The sequence below is a fragment of the Megascapheus bottae genome, chromosome 34 (genome assembly GCF_031878675.1).
Source record: "Megascapheus bottae isolate mThoBot1 chromosome 34, mThoBot2.hap1, whole genome shotgun sequence".
In the NCBI taxonomy this organism is placed as follows: Eukaryota; Metazoa; Chordata; class Mammalia; order Rodentia; family Geomyidae; genus Megascapheus; species Megascapheus bottae.
The window spans coordinates 2,593,819-2,606,897 of NC_143542.1; the positions used below are offsets into that span (position 1 = coordinate 2,593,819).

The 13,079-nt window shown below is 60.3% G+C and overlaps 1 protein-coding gene across 2 annotated transcripts; it reads right to left on the minus strand.

The window, feature by feature from the left end:
• Positions 1–573: 573 nt before the first annotated feature.
• Positions 574–11,810, minus strand: Znf316 (zinc finger protein 316). 2 transcript variants are annotated; one of them, XM_090324229.1, is made up of 6 exons: positions 11,762–11,810; positions 8,923–9,296; positions 8,604–8,710; positions 7,939–8,065; positions 7,380–7,493; positions 574–2,951 (listed from the first exon to the last, which is right to left on the minus strand). In XM_090324229.1, exons 2-6 carry the CDS (start codon positions 9,266–9,268, stop codon positions 661–663), a joined length of 2,985 nt encoding a protein of 994 aa, XP_090180355.1. In that variant the 5' UTR covers positions 9,269–9,296; positions 11,762–11,810; the 3' UTR covers positions 574–660. The 2 variants fall into 2 exon arrangements, with proteins under 2 accessions (XP_090180355.1, XP_090180354.1); XM_090324228.1 differs by lacking the exon at positions 11,762–11,810 and adding an exon at positions 9,605–9,680.
• Between the last annotated feature and the right edge of the window lie 1,269 nt (positions 11,811–13,079).

Here is a 13,079-nt window from a genome sequence, read left to right on the forward strand (position 1 = left end):
TTGGGTGTGGCCTGCCACCTCTCGGCCCCGGGGGGCAGGAATGTAGTGCCGACCACGACAGAAGCAGCTAATGGGCCGTCCGGGTCGCGGGCCCTGGCACGGGGTGGACGGAGGGGGCGAGCCTTGGCCCCGCTCTGGGCAGTAAAAGCTGCGTGAGCCCCCGGCTCCGAGGCGAGGGTCCCCCCCGCCCCCGAGTCCGCCTGCCGAAGGAGGGGACGGTCCTGGGAACGACCATGGGGCCCGGATCTGTGGGCGCCCGGAGGGCACCCCAGGACGTCTGGGTCGCTCCCACCGCTGGCCACCAGGGGCGAAGGACGGACCGGGGTAGAAGGCTGAGATCAAGGTGGCCCTCGCCACCAGCGCCTGGCCGGGCGTTCCCGCTCAACTCCCACCGAGGACCGGGGAGAAGGGCCAGAGCCCCCTGGGGTCTCGGCCGCCGGCACAGACCCGGGCTCCTCCTCGACGTCCCGCTCTGAACCCTATCGGCGACCTGTCCACGTGCGCGTGGGAATCTGAGCCCAATAAATAGCCCCCGGGGAGGTCGCTGTCGGTTCCAGAGGCGGCCCCGCCGCTCCACGGGCAGGAGAAGGAGAAGCCAGAGCCCAAGGGGCGAGGGTGGTGCCCCGCAGAGGGGCGGGCTGCGCGCGGGCCGGGGGCCCTTCACGGGACGCTCTCCTTCCCGGGGCTTCCCTCGTAGGTGCCCGAGGGCCCCGCGAACGCCGCGGACTCCGAGCCGAAGCTTGTCCCGCCCGCGAACTCCAGCAAGGCGCCGCCGCCCAGGACCCGGCCGGGACTGGCGCTCGCAGTCCCCTTGGGCGCCGGGACCTTGGGAGACGGAGCCGCCGGCGCCGCGCCGGGAGCGGCCGGGCCGCGGTGCGTCTTCATGTGCGTGAGGAGGTGGGAGCTCTGCGAGAAGCGGCGGCCGCAGTTGGTGCAGGCGTAGGGCCGCTCGCCCGTGTGCGTGCGCTGGTGCGTGACGAGCACGGAGCGCTGCGAGAAGCGCTTGCCGCACTCGGGGCACGGGAAGGGCCGCTCGCCGGTGTGGCCGCGCCGGTGCTTGGCTAGGTTGGAGCGCTGCGCGAAGCCGCGACCGCAGTCGGCGCAGCGGAAGGGCTTCTCGCCCGTGTGCGTGCGTCGGTGCCGCTTGAAGTCCGAGCTGTGGCCGAAGCCCTTGCCGCAGTCGGGGCAGCGGTGCGGCTTCTCCTCCGCGTGCGCCCACTGGTGCCGCGTCAGCGCCGCGCTCTGCCCGAAGCGCCGGCCGCACTCGCCGCACGCGTAGGGCCGCTCGCCGGTGTGCGCGCGCCCGTGCGCCGTCAGGTGCGCGCGGCGGCTGAAGCCCGCGCCGCACACGCCGCACACGAAGGGCTTCTCTCCGGTGTGGCCGCGCACGTGCGCCGCCAGGTGCGAGCCTCGGGCGAAGCGCGCGCCGCACTCGGGGCAGGGGAAGGGCCGCTCGCCCGTGTGCGTGCGCCGGTGGCGCGCCAGGTGCGAGCCGTACACGAAGCTCTTGCCGCAGTCGGCGCAGCGGTGCGGCCGCTCGCCCGCGTGGTAGCGCTGGTGCTTGGCCAGAGCGGCGCGGCGGCCGAACGTCTTGCCGCAGTCCGAGCAGATCCACGGGCTCTCCTCCTCGGCCAGCGCGGCGGGCGCCGGCTCAGCCAGCAGCCCCCCGATGGCGGGCCCGAGCGCACGCAGACCGCCGCCCGCGGGCCCGCCGCCGCCGAACGGGCCACACGGCAGCCCCGCGCCCTCCACCAGGGCCAGCGGGCCTCCCAGGGGGCCCGGCACGGGGCGCCCGTCGGCTGGCAGCCGCTCTCCGAACTCCGGGAGGCCCAAGATTGGGAAGCCGTCTGGTCGGAGCCAGGACTTGGGGTGCACGGGAAAGTGGAAGCCGAGCAGGTGCGAGGACGGGCCCTGGCCCTCTTCCAGACCGTTGCCCACCTCCAGGGGCCGCCGGCCGGGCTCGGGCTCCTTCGTGCTCTCGAGGACAGAGGCCGGCACCTCTCTTTCGTCGGCCTCGGCGGCTCCATCTGCAGCGCCAGCCTCGGGCTCCTCAGCCTCCCCGGGCCGGGCCTCCAGGTCCTCGGTCCCCGGCGCGGCCGCCACATCTCGGGGCTCCTGTGGCAGGCTGTTGCTGGGCGGTTCGGTGCAGCCCCCGGTGCGCCGGTGGCGCTGGAAGTCGGCGCGCAGGCGGAAGGCCTGGCCGCAGTCCGGGCAGCAGTGCGGCCGGTCGGCCGTGTGCACGGCCTGGTGGCGCGCGAGCGCCGAGCTCTGGCTGAAGCTGCGGCCGCAGTGCGGACACGGGTAGGGCCGCTCGCCCGTGTGCGTGCGCTGGTGCGTGACCAGGTAGGAGCGGCGCCCGAAGCCCGCGCCGCAGAAGGCGCACCGGTAGGGTCGCTCGCCGGTGTGGATGCGCCGGTGCGTGACCAGGTGCGACTTGTAGACGAAGCGCTTGCCGCAGTCCGGGCACGGGAACGGCTTCTCGCCGGTGTGCGTGCGCTGGTGGATGGCCAGGTGCGAGCGGTACACGAAACCCTTGCCACACTCGTCGCAGCCGAAGGGCTTGACGGCCGCGTGGTAGCGCTGGTGCTTGGCCAGCCTGGAGCGGTGCGGGAACACCTTGCCGCACACGTCGCATGTCGTCTCGGGCCGCCCGATGATGGGGGCGGCCACCACCGGGAACACCCAGGGCGCCAGCTCTTCCCGGCTCAGGAAGGGCTTCGCCCCGGCCTCGTCTGCCAGGATTCCGAGGCCACCGGGGTCCGGTCCCCACCCCTCCACTGTCTGCCCCGAATCCGAGTCGTCGGGGCCCCAGGTCCCAGGCACGTCCCCCACTCCATAGGCGGCAGACCACAGTCCCGGCGGCTCGTTCTCCTCCTCGGCCATTTCTGCCAAGAAGTCCTCGTCATCTTCCTCCTCGTGATCCTCTAGGTCGTCGGTCCAGTACCAGGCTCCTGGAGGGGATAGCATCGGGAGGGAAGAGGGGGATAAGAGGATGTGCTGGGAGGAGCAGCCGGGAGGCAGCCCAGTGGCCCCAGCAGCTGTGCCGCTCCAGGACTGCATTTGGAAGACCCCAAGCCACCGGACTGTAGGTGAGCTGGAGCACTCTTGAATGTGTGCCATTTGTCCCTCCTCTTAAGTTGCACCCCAGCCTCTCCCTCTGTGGGGTTAGCACAGAGCACAGCTCTGGAGTCTGTCTATATCAGAGTTCCCAGAGAAGGGAACTGTGGATGGAGGAGGAACTAAGTCACTAGGGTGGCACAGGGAAAATCCACCCAGACCCTGGCAACCCCGGTGCTCAGAGGACACAGCACCTGGAAGGCTCAAGGATCTATACAACACACGCGCGCACACGCACACGCGCGCGCACACACGCGCACACACACACGCGCACACACACACCCCGTGTGTGCTGCACAGTGCCAAATGAAACAAAGCCAGTGGAAGTAGTGACAAAATTACATTACACCAGGTAAGAGGACAAAAAGCTTTTTACATTTTATAATATTTTTTTTTGCCAGTTGTGGGGCTTGAACTCAGGACAGGAGCACTGTCCTTGGACTTTTCTCAAGGCCAGAGCTTTACCCTTGAGCCACAACACTACTTCCAGTTTTTTTTCTGTGTATGTGGTGCTGAGGAATTGAACCCAGGTCTTTGTGCATGCTAGACAATCACTCTACAACTAGGCCAAACTCCCAGCCCTGCATTTTATCATTTTTATTTTGTTATTGGGATTTGAACTCAGGACCTCTTGCTTGCTAGGCACGTGACCTATCACTACTCATCTCCCACAGAGCCACACCCTTGACCTGTTTTAATCTTATTTTTTGGATAGTCTCCTTTTGTTGCCCTCTTAGAAGCTGTGCCTCCCTGTGGCTGGGATTTTAGGCACTCAATACCACAGTCAGTGATACTTGGTGATTCCTTCTATTTTTTTTTTTTTGGCCAGTCCTGGGGCTTGAACTCAGGGTCTGAGCACTGTCCTGGGGCTTTCCTCAAGGCTAATGCTCTACCACTTGAGCCGCAGCACCATTTCTGACTTTTCTGTGCATGTGGTACCGAGGAATCGAACCCAGGTCTTTGTGCATGCTAGGCAAGCACTGTACCACTAGGCCAAACTCCCAGCCCTCCTTCTATATTTCCTATAGCTAATTCTATTATACTCCTATAGTAAACATAAGATTTAAGGGAACAGCATCTGGTTATCATGGCCACTTTAGTGAGAAAAGTGGAATAAAAAAAAAAAGGCCCCATTTCTCCTGGCTGGTTGCTCTTCTTTGCCGGGCAGCAAGTCCCCCAGCGTGGGAAGGCTGGGCCGTCCTCAGGACAGCCTGGCTGGACAAGGATGGAAAGAGTTTTCCCTCATGAGGGTTGTAAGTAGATTGTGTAGGGTGCCCTGAGGCGAAGACAATTCACACTGTAAATTTCTGGTGGATTCCTGAGGAAACAAATCTGTAGCCCTCAGGACAGACAAGGACTAACAACACTTGGCTGTATGGGGAGAGTCACAGCGCTGGACGTGGGCCAGTGAGGGCTGCCAGGAACTGGAGGGTGGTGAGTCGCCATGGCCTCCTCATACCCTCCTCCCTGTTCTGAAAACAGCAGGGGCAGTGGGAATGCCCGTGGGCTACAGAGATGTGTCAAGCCCCACCCTGACCTCCATCCCCAAGGGGAGAAGAGGACACCTCATTACCTCCAGACCTGCACAGGGGCTACTGTCCTAAATGTGAAGCAAGGGGACAGACCACTGGAGAGGAAGAACCCCACGCCTCGGGAGGTCAGGGCTCGCTGGGAGGACCCCAGGGGACCGCAGAGAAGCTGGCCGGCCCCAGAGATGGCTCCATCCTCTGGTTTTGTACTGCCAGTATGGCTTGGGGTTTCCAGGTCTTGGCCTTGGACTGAGATGTCCAGTGACAATGGCTTCACTGCCACTTTGGCTTTTTCTTGGTGGTTAAGATGTAAGAGTCTCTTGGGCTGGGTGGGCACTCCCACCCAGCCTAGTGGTAGAATGCTTGCCTAGCGTGCACAAAGCCCTAGATTCAATTCCTCAGTACCACATACACAGAAAAAAACCAGAAGTGGCGCTATGGCTCAAGTGGCAGAGCACTAGCCCGCCACTTGAGGAGAAAGTGTCCAAAGACAGTGCCCAGGCCCTCAGTTCAAGCCTAGGACTGGCAAAAGAGAGAGGGGGGGGTAGGGGCGGGGGAGTCTCACAGGCTTTCCTGCCAGAAGTGGCATTGGATCCTTAGATCTCCAACTAGGATTCCAAACATGAGCCACCAGCACCCAGCCTCATGTGTGATTTTCAAGGAAAAAAGCAATCCCAGGCTGGGATGAGTCGACCTGCTGAATCCCTTGGCTAGGACTAGAAATGGGACTCCTAATATCCGAGATCCTGTCCAGGGCAGAGCTGACACGCAACAGTTGGCCTCTCTGAAGTCCCCAGTGCTCACAGCTACATGATCTGCCTCTACCTGCAAGTGAGAGCCCCATGGCGGCTCCAGGTCCCTGGCTGCTTGCTGCTGCTCATCTGCCTCTCATTCCCTCTGAAACCTCACCTCTGTCCTCTCCTGTGTACATTCTACCTGAGTGCATCACTTGTCTTCTACCCTTCACTTTCAGCAGAGGGGTGAGAGTCCCCCACAGTGCCAGGCCCTGCCAGAACTGCCACTCATACCCAAGGGTGAGCAACACTGGTGCCCACTCTGAATGTAGATGTTAGGAAGGGGGTGCGGGAACAAGGAAGTGGGGACACCAGGCACAGTCAGTGCATCTGAGAGAATAGGACAGCAGCTCAGCATGGACACTCAGCCAGGCAGGGACACACCATGTGTAGCCTGCAGCCAAAGTCTTCAATACCAACTAGACAGGAAACGGCATTCAACAACGGTGGGGGTGTGCCCAGCAGAAAGAACACCTTCCTAGCAAGCATAAGAACCTGACTTCAAACCCCAGTAATGCCACAAAAAAGGGACATGTTTTAAGATGGGAGCATGTCTGAATTGGTAAAGCGCCTGCCTCTCAATGTGTGGCCCTGGGTTCAAAGCCCAATACCACCAGCAACAAAAACACTGATGGCTGACAAGAATTTCTGCGGCTACTCAATATCTCTTCCAAGACTGACAGCACCACACACCTAAGCCATGGTCCCCTGCTGGCCCAGGACCCCACCCTACCCCACCAAACCCTAGGGTAGTTGCAGACTCCACAGTATACCCTGACTGGACCACAAGTCTGACATGCTCCAGCTGGTATCCACAGGTTTCATTCTTTCTTCTCCACACTAATAAAGTGGAGCTCAGATTTAAAGGAATTGTGCCAGATCCAGCCCCGAGGCTCCACATCTGAATGCCTCTGTACACGTTGTCCTCAAGTTTCTGCACAAGCCCCATATCTGGCCGCCCAGCCTGTCTGCCATGGCTCATCTGAAGTGGCCCTTTTTCCAAAAGTGGACAAATGAGAGTCAGAGGCTTACTGAAGGTTTTGGATGTAGAAAAAAAACACAACTGGCAGTCTACTAGGCAACTTGTACCAACACCTTAACAGCTGTTCTCATTTGCGAAAAACAAAAGGCTATAAACTGACGTATGAAACTGTAATTCCTCTGTATATCACATTTATAGTAACATAAAAAGTTAGATTAATTTGAGAGAAAAGTTAAATTTAAAAAAAGGCCAGGAATATGGCAATATGGCTTAGTGGTAGAATGCTGGCCTAGCATGCACAAACCCATGGGCTCTATTCCCCACTACCACATACACAGAAAAAGCCGGAAGTGGCGCTATGGCTCAAGTGGCAGAGCACTAGCCTTGAGCAAAAAGTGTTCAAGGGCAATGCCTAAGACCTGAGTTCAAGCCCCAGGACTGACAAAAAATAAAAAGCTGGATGCTGTGGCTCACATCTGTAACTCTAGCTACTCGGGAAGCTGAGATCTGAGGATCAAGGTTCAAAGCCAGCCCAGGCATAAAGTCCGTGAGACTCTTATCTCCAATTAACCACCAGAAAACCAGAAGTGGCGCTGTGGCTCAAGGGGTAGGGCAGTAGCCTTGAGCTGAAGAGCTCAGGGACAATGACCAGGCCCAGAGTTCAAGTCCCACAACTGAGGGAAAAAAAAGAAAAAAGATAAACCAGGAGCTATGCTTCAGCTCATAAAGGCCTTACAGCCTATAGGCCCTTATGGAGCCATACCAGGAGAACCCAAGAGGCAAGGGCGGAGGCTGGGTGGCTCTGTCCTCTCAACATACAAACCACTAGCACTGACCACTGGAAGTGGCAGAGGAACTGGGAACCAGGCCTGCAGACAGCCTGGGGAAAGGCCAGTCTGCAAGATCTCCAAGTAGCGACATTAACAGCAACCACATAAAATCCCATGTCATGCTCACCTGTGTAGACGCCAGTGACAATGTCACCCTCCTCAGGATGGTGGCTATCTGGGACCCAGGGTTCTTCCCCTTGTTCCAGGCGGAAGATCAAATCTGGCTTGGGGATTGGGTATCCTGCCCAAAAGAGAAGAGTAGCCATTGCAGGGGACCCCACACCACAGACCCTTGCCTCCCACTTCTAGGTCCAGCCCGCACCTCCTTGCTCTGCTCTGGAGATAGTGCCTCCCTAGCCCCATCCCCCACCCCCTCCTGCTCCCCAGCCAGGCCCGCAAGGCCAGCACATCCACAGAATGTGTTCCCCTGGCTCACATACTCCCCACCCCGCAGGCCCAGGCAGGGCTAGGGCTCTTCTGGGAATAGGCTAGCCTCAGAATCTGCCAGCTCTCAGACCATGGGCTTGAGACATTCTCCCTTGGCTTCACCCCCACAGCCATGCCAGCAAGCAGTCTTTGAGAAGTAAAGGCCAGCCCACCCTCATTCCTTTAGTCCCTCCCTTCCTTCCCTCCCTCCTTCCCTCTCTCTTCTCTCCCTCCTACCCTCCCCATCACTCCTCCCTTACCCAAGGACACCAGGATCCCATAATTCCCCTGCATCACTTCCTGGTAGAGGGCCCGCTGCTCTGCATCCAGTCTCTCCCACTCCTCCAGGGAGAAGTACACAGCCACATCCTCAAAGGTCACCAGTCCCTGGAAAACACAACCCTCGCCTGGCCTCAGTTGCTCCAGATAAAGGGCTGAGGGAGCTCATTGCCTCCACCCACCCAGGATCCAGAGAGAACATTGTAAGGCCCTGCACTGTGGATCTGGATAGGACTCCAGGTGCCCTGTGGGCTTTCTGGCTTCACACTAGGCCTGGGGGTACAGGCCAGTCCCATCTAGAGATGAGGAATCCGTATCAGACAGGGAAAATGATTTTGTGGAGGCATAAAGCCAAGCCGCATAGCCCCTCCACGTCACACAGCCACAGCAACACTGAGCACACACTCCAGGGCAGGGGGCACAGTTGTCTGATTTCACTGAGCAGCAAGGAAATGGGCCCTGGGCAGGTGAGGGCAGCAGCCTGATCCCAGGGGACAGCAAGGCCTCGGAGGTCACTGCACAAGCAGAGCTTCTGCCCCTTGGTCTGTAACCTACAGAGAGCTCCCCACAGAAAGCTCCAGACTGCAGGTGGGAGAGGCACCAGTGGGAAACCCTGCCTGCTGATGCATCAGAGACAGCAGCTCACCTGGGACCCAGCTGTCAGGAAGTCCTCCTCCTCTTCCTCACCCTCCTCCTCCTCCTCCTCTTCCTCCTCCTCGAGAGCAGTAGCTGTAACCCGGGAAGCCTGCAGAGCTGATGGGAAAGATCACTGAGGAGCTGGCCCCCTACACTTCTGCCCAGTCAGCAAGCAGAGCTGGAGCAACCCAGCTGTTCCCTTATTTTAAAACCTGAGCTGGAGTGGCCTATGCCAACACCAGATCCAGCTCCCCTTGGGGCCTCAGAGCTCTCCCCAGCTGGGTACACCCCTGGCCTCTTCTTCCCCCAGGGCTGCTCCTTTTTCTTACCCTTTCTCCGAAGAACTGTGGACTTGGTATCACCCTCATGGCTCTGTTGATCAAGGGTCTCCAAGCCAGGATTTGGCTCCTCTGCCACGATCTCCTCATCCTCTTCTTCCTTTTCCTTCTCCTCCTCCAAGTTGGCCTTCACCTGTACCTCTGCCACCTTCTGTACCTGTACCTGTGATTCTTCCTCCTCCTCTTCTTCCTCCTCCTCCTCCTCCTCCAAATCTTCCACCTCTCTCTGCTTTTCTTCCTCTTCCTCCTCCTCCTGGTCAGTACCACATTCTGCCCTGTCCTCCACTCTCTCCAGCTGGACAGCTGAGGACTCTGAAGTTGTTGGAAGAGCTGCCATCTTCCTGGCGAGCAAGTCTCCTCTTGACCTGAAACACAGATGAAGCCGCTAGAGCTGATGGCAGACCAGGGCACTGTCCACAACCTCATGCTATGTAACCGGCCCGTTCCAGACCCACAAAGAGCTGCTTCCTGGAAATCCCTGGCCCACAGCCTCCACACTTGCTCTCTGGAGGCCACACACCTGGTTTCAAGCTGCCATTACTTTGTTGGGTGAGATGAGCATTTTAGAGTCTAGGTCCTCAAGGCCCACAAGAAGCAGTCACTGCCAGCCTGTATTTTTTTGGTAAGGTAAGTCTCACCTACAGAAGCAACCCATTGACAGCAGAGTACTTACCCAGCCCTCAGCATGCATGAACCAGGCAAGAGACCAAGCCTGCACACAGCCAGACTTTAGGCACTTTCAAGGCTAGAGAGGCAGGAGGCAGGACCTGGCGTCTATGGGAAGAGAGGGAGAGTCAGAGCTAAGAGTCAAGCAGGGTCAGGCTCCTTCCTGAGAGCCAGGCAAGAGATGAAGCCATCTACCCTTACCTCCTGCGGTGTATAAGGCACCTGGGGTAAAGCTCAGTGGGTCATGGAGGCAGGCTCATTGCCAGGCCAAAACAGACGAATAAAATGCCCTGGGACATTCCTCCAACTTTGAGCGTGAGACTCCAGAAAGACAAGGGATGGAATGCTAGTACCCCAAAGGCCCACTAGGTTCTACTTTCCTGCCAGGTTCACAGGTGACTCAGCCCAGAGGTGCAGGGCAGACCAGCCACGCTGCTCCAGGTCCTCCCTCCCTGCTGGGCATCTTTCACCAGCCCCTTGGAGTCCCCTGGCAGGACAGTCGTGATGATGATCTTGACCAGGCCTCATTTCTGTGGTTCCCTTTTGGCTGTGAACTCAAGACGGAGTCTCACACCAGCACTGGCCACACAAGCAAAGCAAGTCTGGTCTAAAGCAAGTCTGGGCCACCCCAGAACCCTGAGCATGAAGTCCCAAAGGATTCTGGAGTGCCAGACCACACGGCAGCCTGGGTAAAGACCCGGGTGTTCCCGTAGACACACATAAGTCTGCCCACCTGAGCACTGGACTTCTCTGCTCAGACAGCACTCATGCTCATCTCCAAAACTGCTCTGAAAGCTGTTTAAAACCCATACTTCAAGGGGCCGGGAGTTTGGCCTACAGGTAGAGTGCTTGCCTACCATGCACGAAGACCCGGGTTCGATTCCTCAGTACCACATACATAGAAAAAAGCCAGAAGTGGTGCTGTGGCTCAAGTGGTAGAGCTCTAGCCTTGAGGAATGCCCAAGGACAGTGCTCAGGCCCTGAGCTCAAGCCCAGGACTGGCAAAAAAAAAAAAAAATACTTCAATCAGGTGCAGTGGCTCATGCCTGTAATCCTAGCTATTCAGGAGGCTGAGATGTGAGGATTACTGTTCAAAGCCAGCCCGGGCATGAAAGTCCGAGAACCACTAAAAAGCCACACTTTGACTCAAAGTGGTAGAGGGCTAACCTTGAGCTAAACAGCTCAAGAAAGAAGTACCCACTCGTGACCAGAAAGGGAGCAGAGGTCTGTGATGGGCAGTCCTCCAGCAGGCAGGCTTAGGACCAGCCTGACCAGAAGCACAACCCAAGGCTCTGAAAATGGAACTCAGGGACAGGGCAGGTCATAACTTAGGCTCTGAGATCTCCTGGCCATCCCTAGAATCTCCTCCTCCTCCCTCCCCCGCTTATCCTGGGAGAAACTCATTCAGCCTTGACTCTAGCCTCATCCCTCAACCCCCCAGTTCCCCTCCCCACCCCCAGGCACTTATCTCCACTGGCCCCACGAACCCTAGGTAAAATGCTACATTTACAAGTGGAGGTGACCGAGATGGGACAAGGAGTGAACAAGGACAGAAAGAAGTGGCCAAGTCTGAAAAGTCTTCGAACCTGCACACGTGTCCTAACCTGGAAAACCCACTTGGCCGGTGGTGGGTGGAGGGTGGAGGTGCAGGTGCCACACTGTGTGTGCTTCCTATCTAGTCACTTTCTTCCCATGTGGTGCCACTGATTGCAAGGCCCTCTGGGTCTTTGTGTCCTCAGGAAGATGTCCCTCCCAGGCCAACATGACCCTCACAAAACCCAAGGTTTTGGCAATCCGCCCCCCTCCTCTCCCGGTGCAGGTGTAGGAGGGCAGCCCGCAGACAGCCACCACCCCACCAACACTGAGTAAACCAAACCAGCTGCCAACCTCAGCCGGCACAGGCTGAGCTAGGGGACCTGATCCTCCCTCTCCTGGCCCATCCCTCCCCCTTGACCTAACCCTGACTCCTGATCCCCCCCCCCCACCCACCCACCTTTCTCAGGCCTTTCTGGCATGAGAAGACTTAGCACAGAAGCTCCATTGCAGATGAGGGGCAGGCTCTGACACGAGCCGCCCCCCCCCACCACCCCATCCCACCAAGGTCACAAAGCAAGGCTGAGGGGGGGGGGGGGACGCCCGGACCCGCGGCCCCGCTCTTTCCTACCTCTTGGGGGTGCTAGGCCTGCCAACACCTCCCGCGGGATGGGTGTGTCCCGGGGGGGCGGAGCGGGGGGTGCCCGCCCCCCCTAGGCGCTGCCTGCCTGCCCGCCAGGCTCCGCGGGTCCTGGGCGCCCCTGACGCGCAGGCCCCGGGGCGGGGGTCCCGGCACCCCCGTGGGGAGCCCCACGCGGGGCACGGTGGGGGGGGAGGCGGGTGGTCCTGCCAGGCCCGGCCTGGCCCCCCCGCCCCCCGCGCCGCCCAGTGCCCCTCCCCCGCGGCCTTCAGAGCCCCGCCGTGGCTCCCCCCACCCCCCTCCAGCGGGAGCCGCCCCACCCGCACCTGCCGCCCGCGCGCTTCACTCACCGCGCGCGCGCGCGCGCCGGCCGGGCCCCACCCGGGGCAGCCCACGGGCTCGCGCCTGCGGCCACCGGGGCCCGCGCGACACAAAGTGACGGCTGCGAGCTGCGCGGCGGCGGCGGCGGCGGCGCGTGGGCACCGGAAGTGCCGTCCTCCGGCCCCGCCTCGCTCGCGCCCACGGGGGGGCACTTCCGGTCACGCGGGGGACCGGGGCGCCCCGCCGGCGCGCGGTTGTTTGGATGCGTGGTGGTGACGGGACGCCCTGGACACGCTCGCCCGGGCCACGCGGCTCCCCCATCTTCTGCCTGGACACCCCGATCTTTTGGAGAGATCCGTCCCGCCGAGGTGCGCGGGGCGCGCGCTCCGTATCAGGGCCGTGCGCCCCCGCGGCCCCCACGAAGGACGGGGTCCCGGCTGGGCGTGGATCCGGCCCGCCTGGCTGGGGCCTGGCTGCAGGGGGGGCGCCAGGAGGTTCATCTCTGTCTCTCTGCCCCTCCTCTCTGTCACTGCAGGCGCAGAGCTGGGCCAGGTGTCCACTCGTGTGAGGACAGCGGGGTCGCCGGCCAGGGCGCGATGTGATGGCCAGCAGCGATCAAGGACCCGGGGTGGCTCAGTGGGCAGCGGCCGTCCAGGGCGGATAGGGTTGTGGACCGTGGGACGAGAGGGGCCCTGGCGGAAGAGCAGCGGACGCCGTCTGAGGATGCGTGGAAATTCATCCATCCCTGTGTGACACCATCCCTTCCTGAACCCATCCGTGGTGTCCCACCCTGGGGACGCAACGTGGGTCTGGTGGTGTGCCGGTGACACCCACGGAAGTCCTGGGCGTTTTGTTTTTCCCAGTCTGGAATGGTGTTGGGCCGAGTTTCTTCCTCAGCTCCCACTCAGGGTACCCTGATTTGTTATGTGTTGCCATGAACCCCAGCCTTGGATCTTCAAAAACAAGGCAGCAACTAGGAGGAGGCGAA

Bases quoted from the DNA above. Each gene is read 5' to 3' on its own strand.
- Znf316 (XM_090324228.1), bottom strand. The intron at 8,711-8,922 runs GTAAGAAAAAGG...CTTTCCCATCAG, and splicing joins CACAGTTCTTCGGAGAAAGG to CTCTGCAGGCTTCCCGGGTT. The intron at 8,066-8,603 runs GTGAGCTGCTGT...TGTGTTTTCCAG, and splicing joins TCCTGACAGCTGGGTCCCAG to GGACTGGTGACCTTTGAGGA.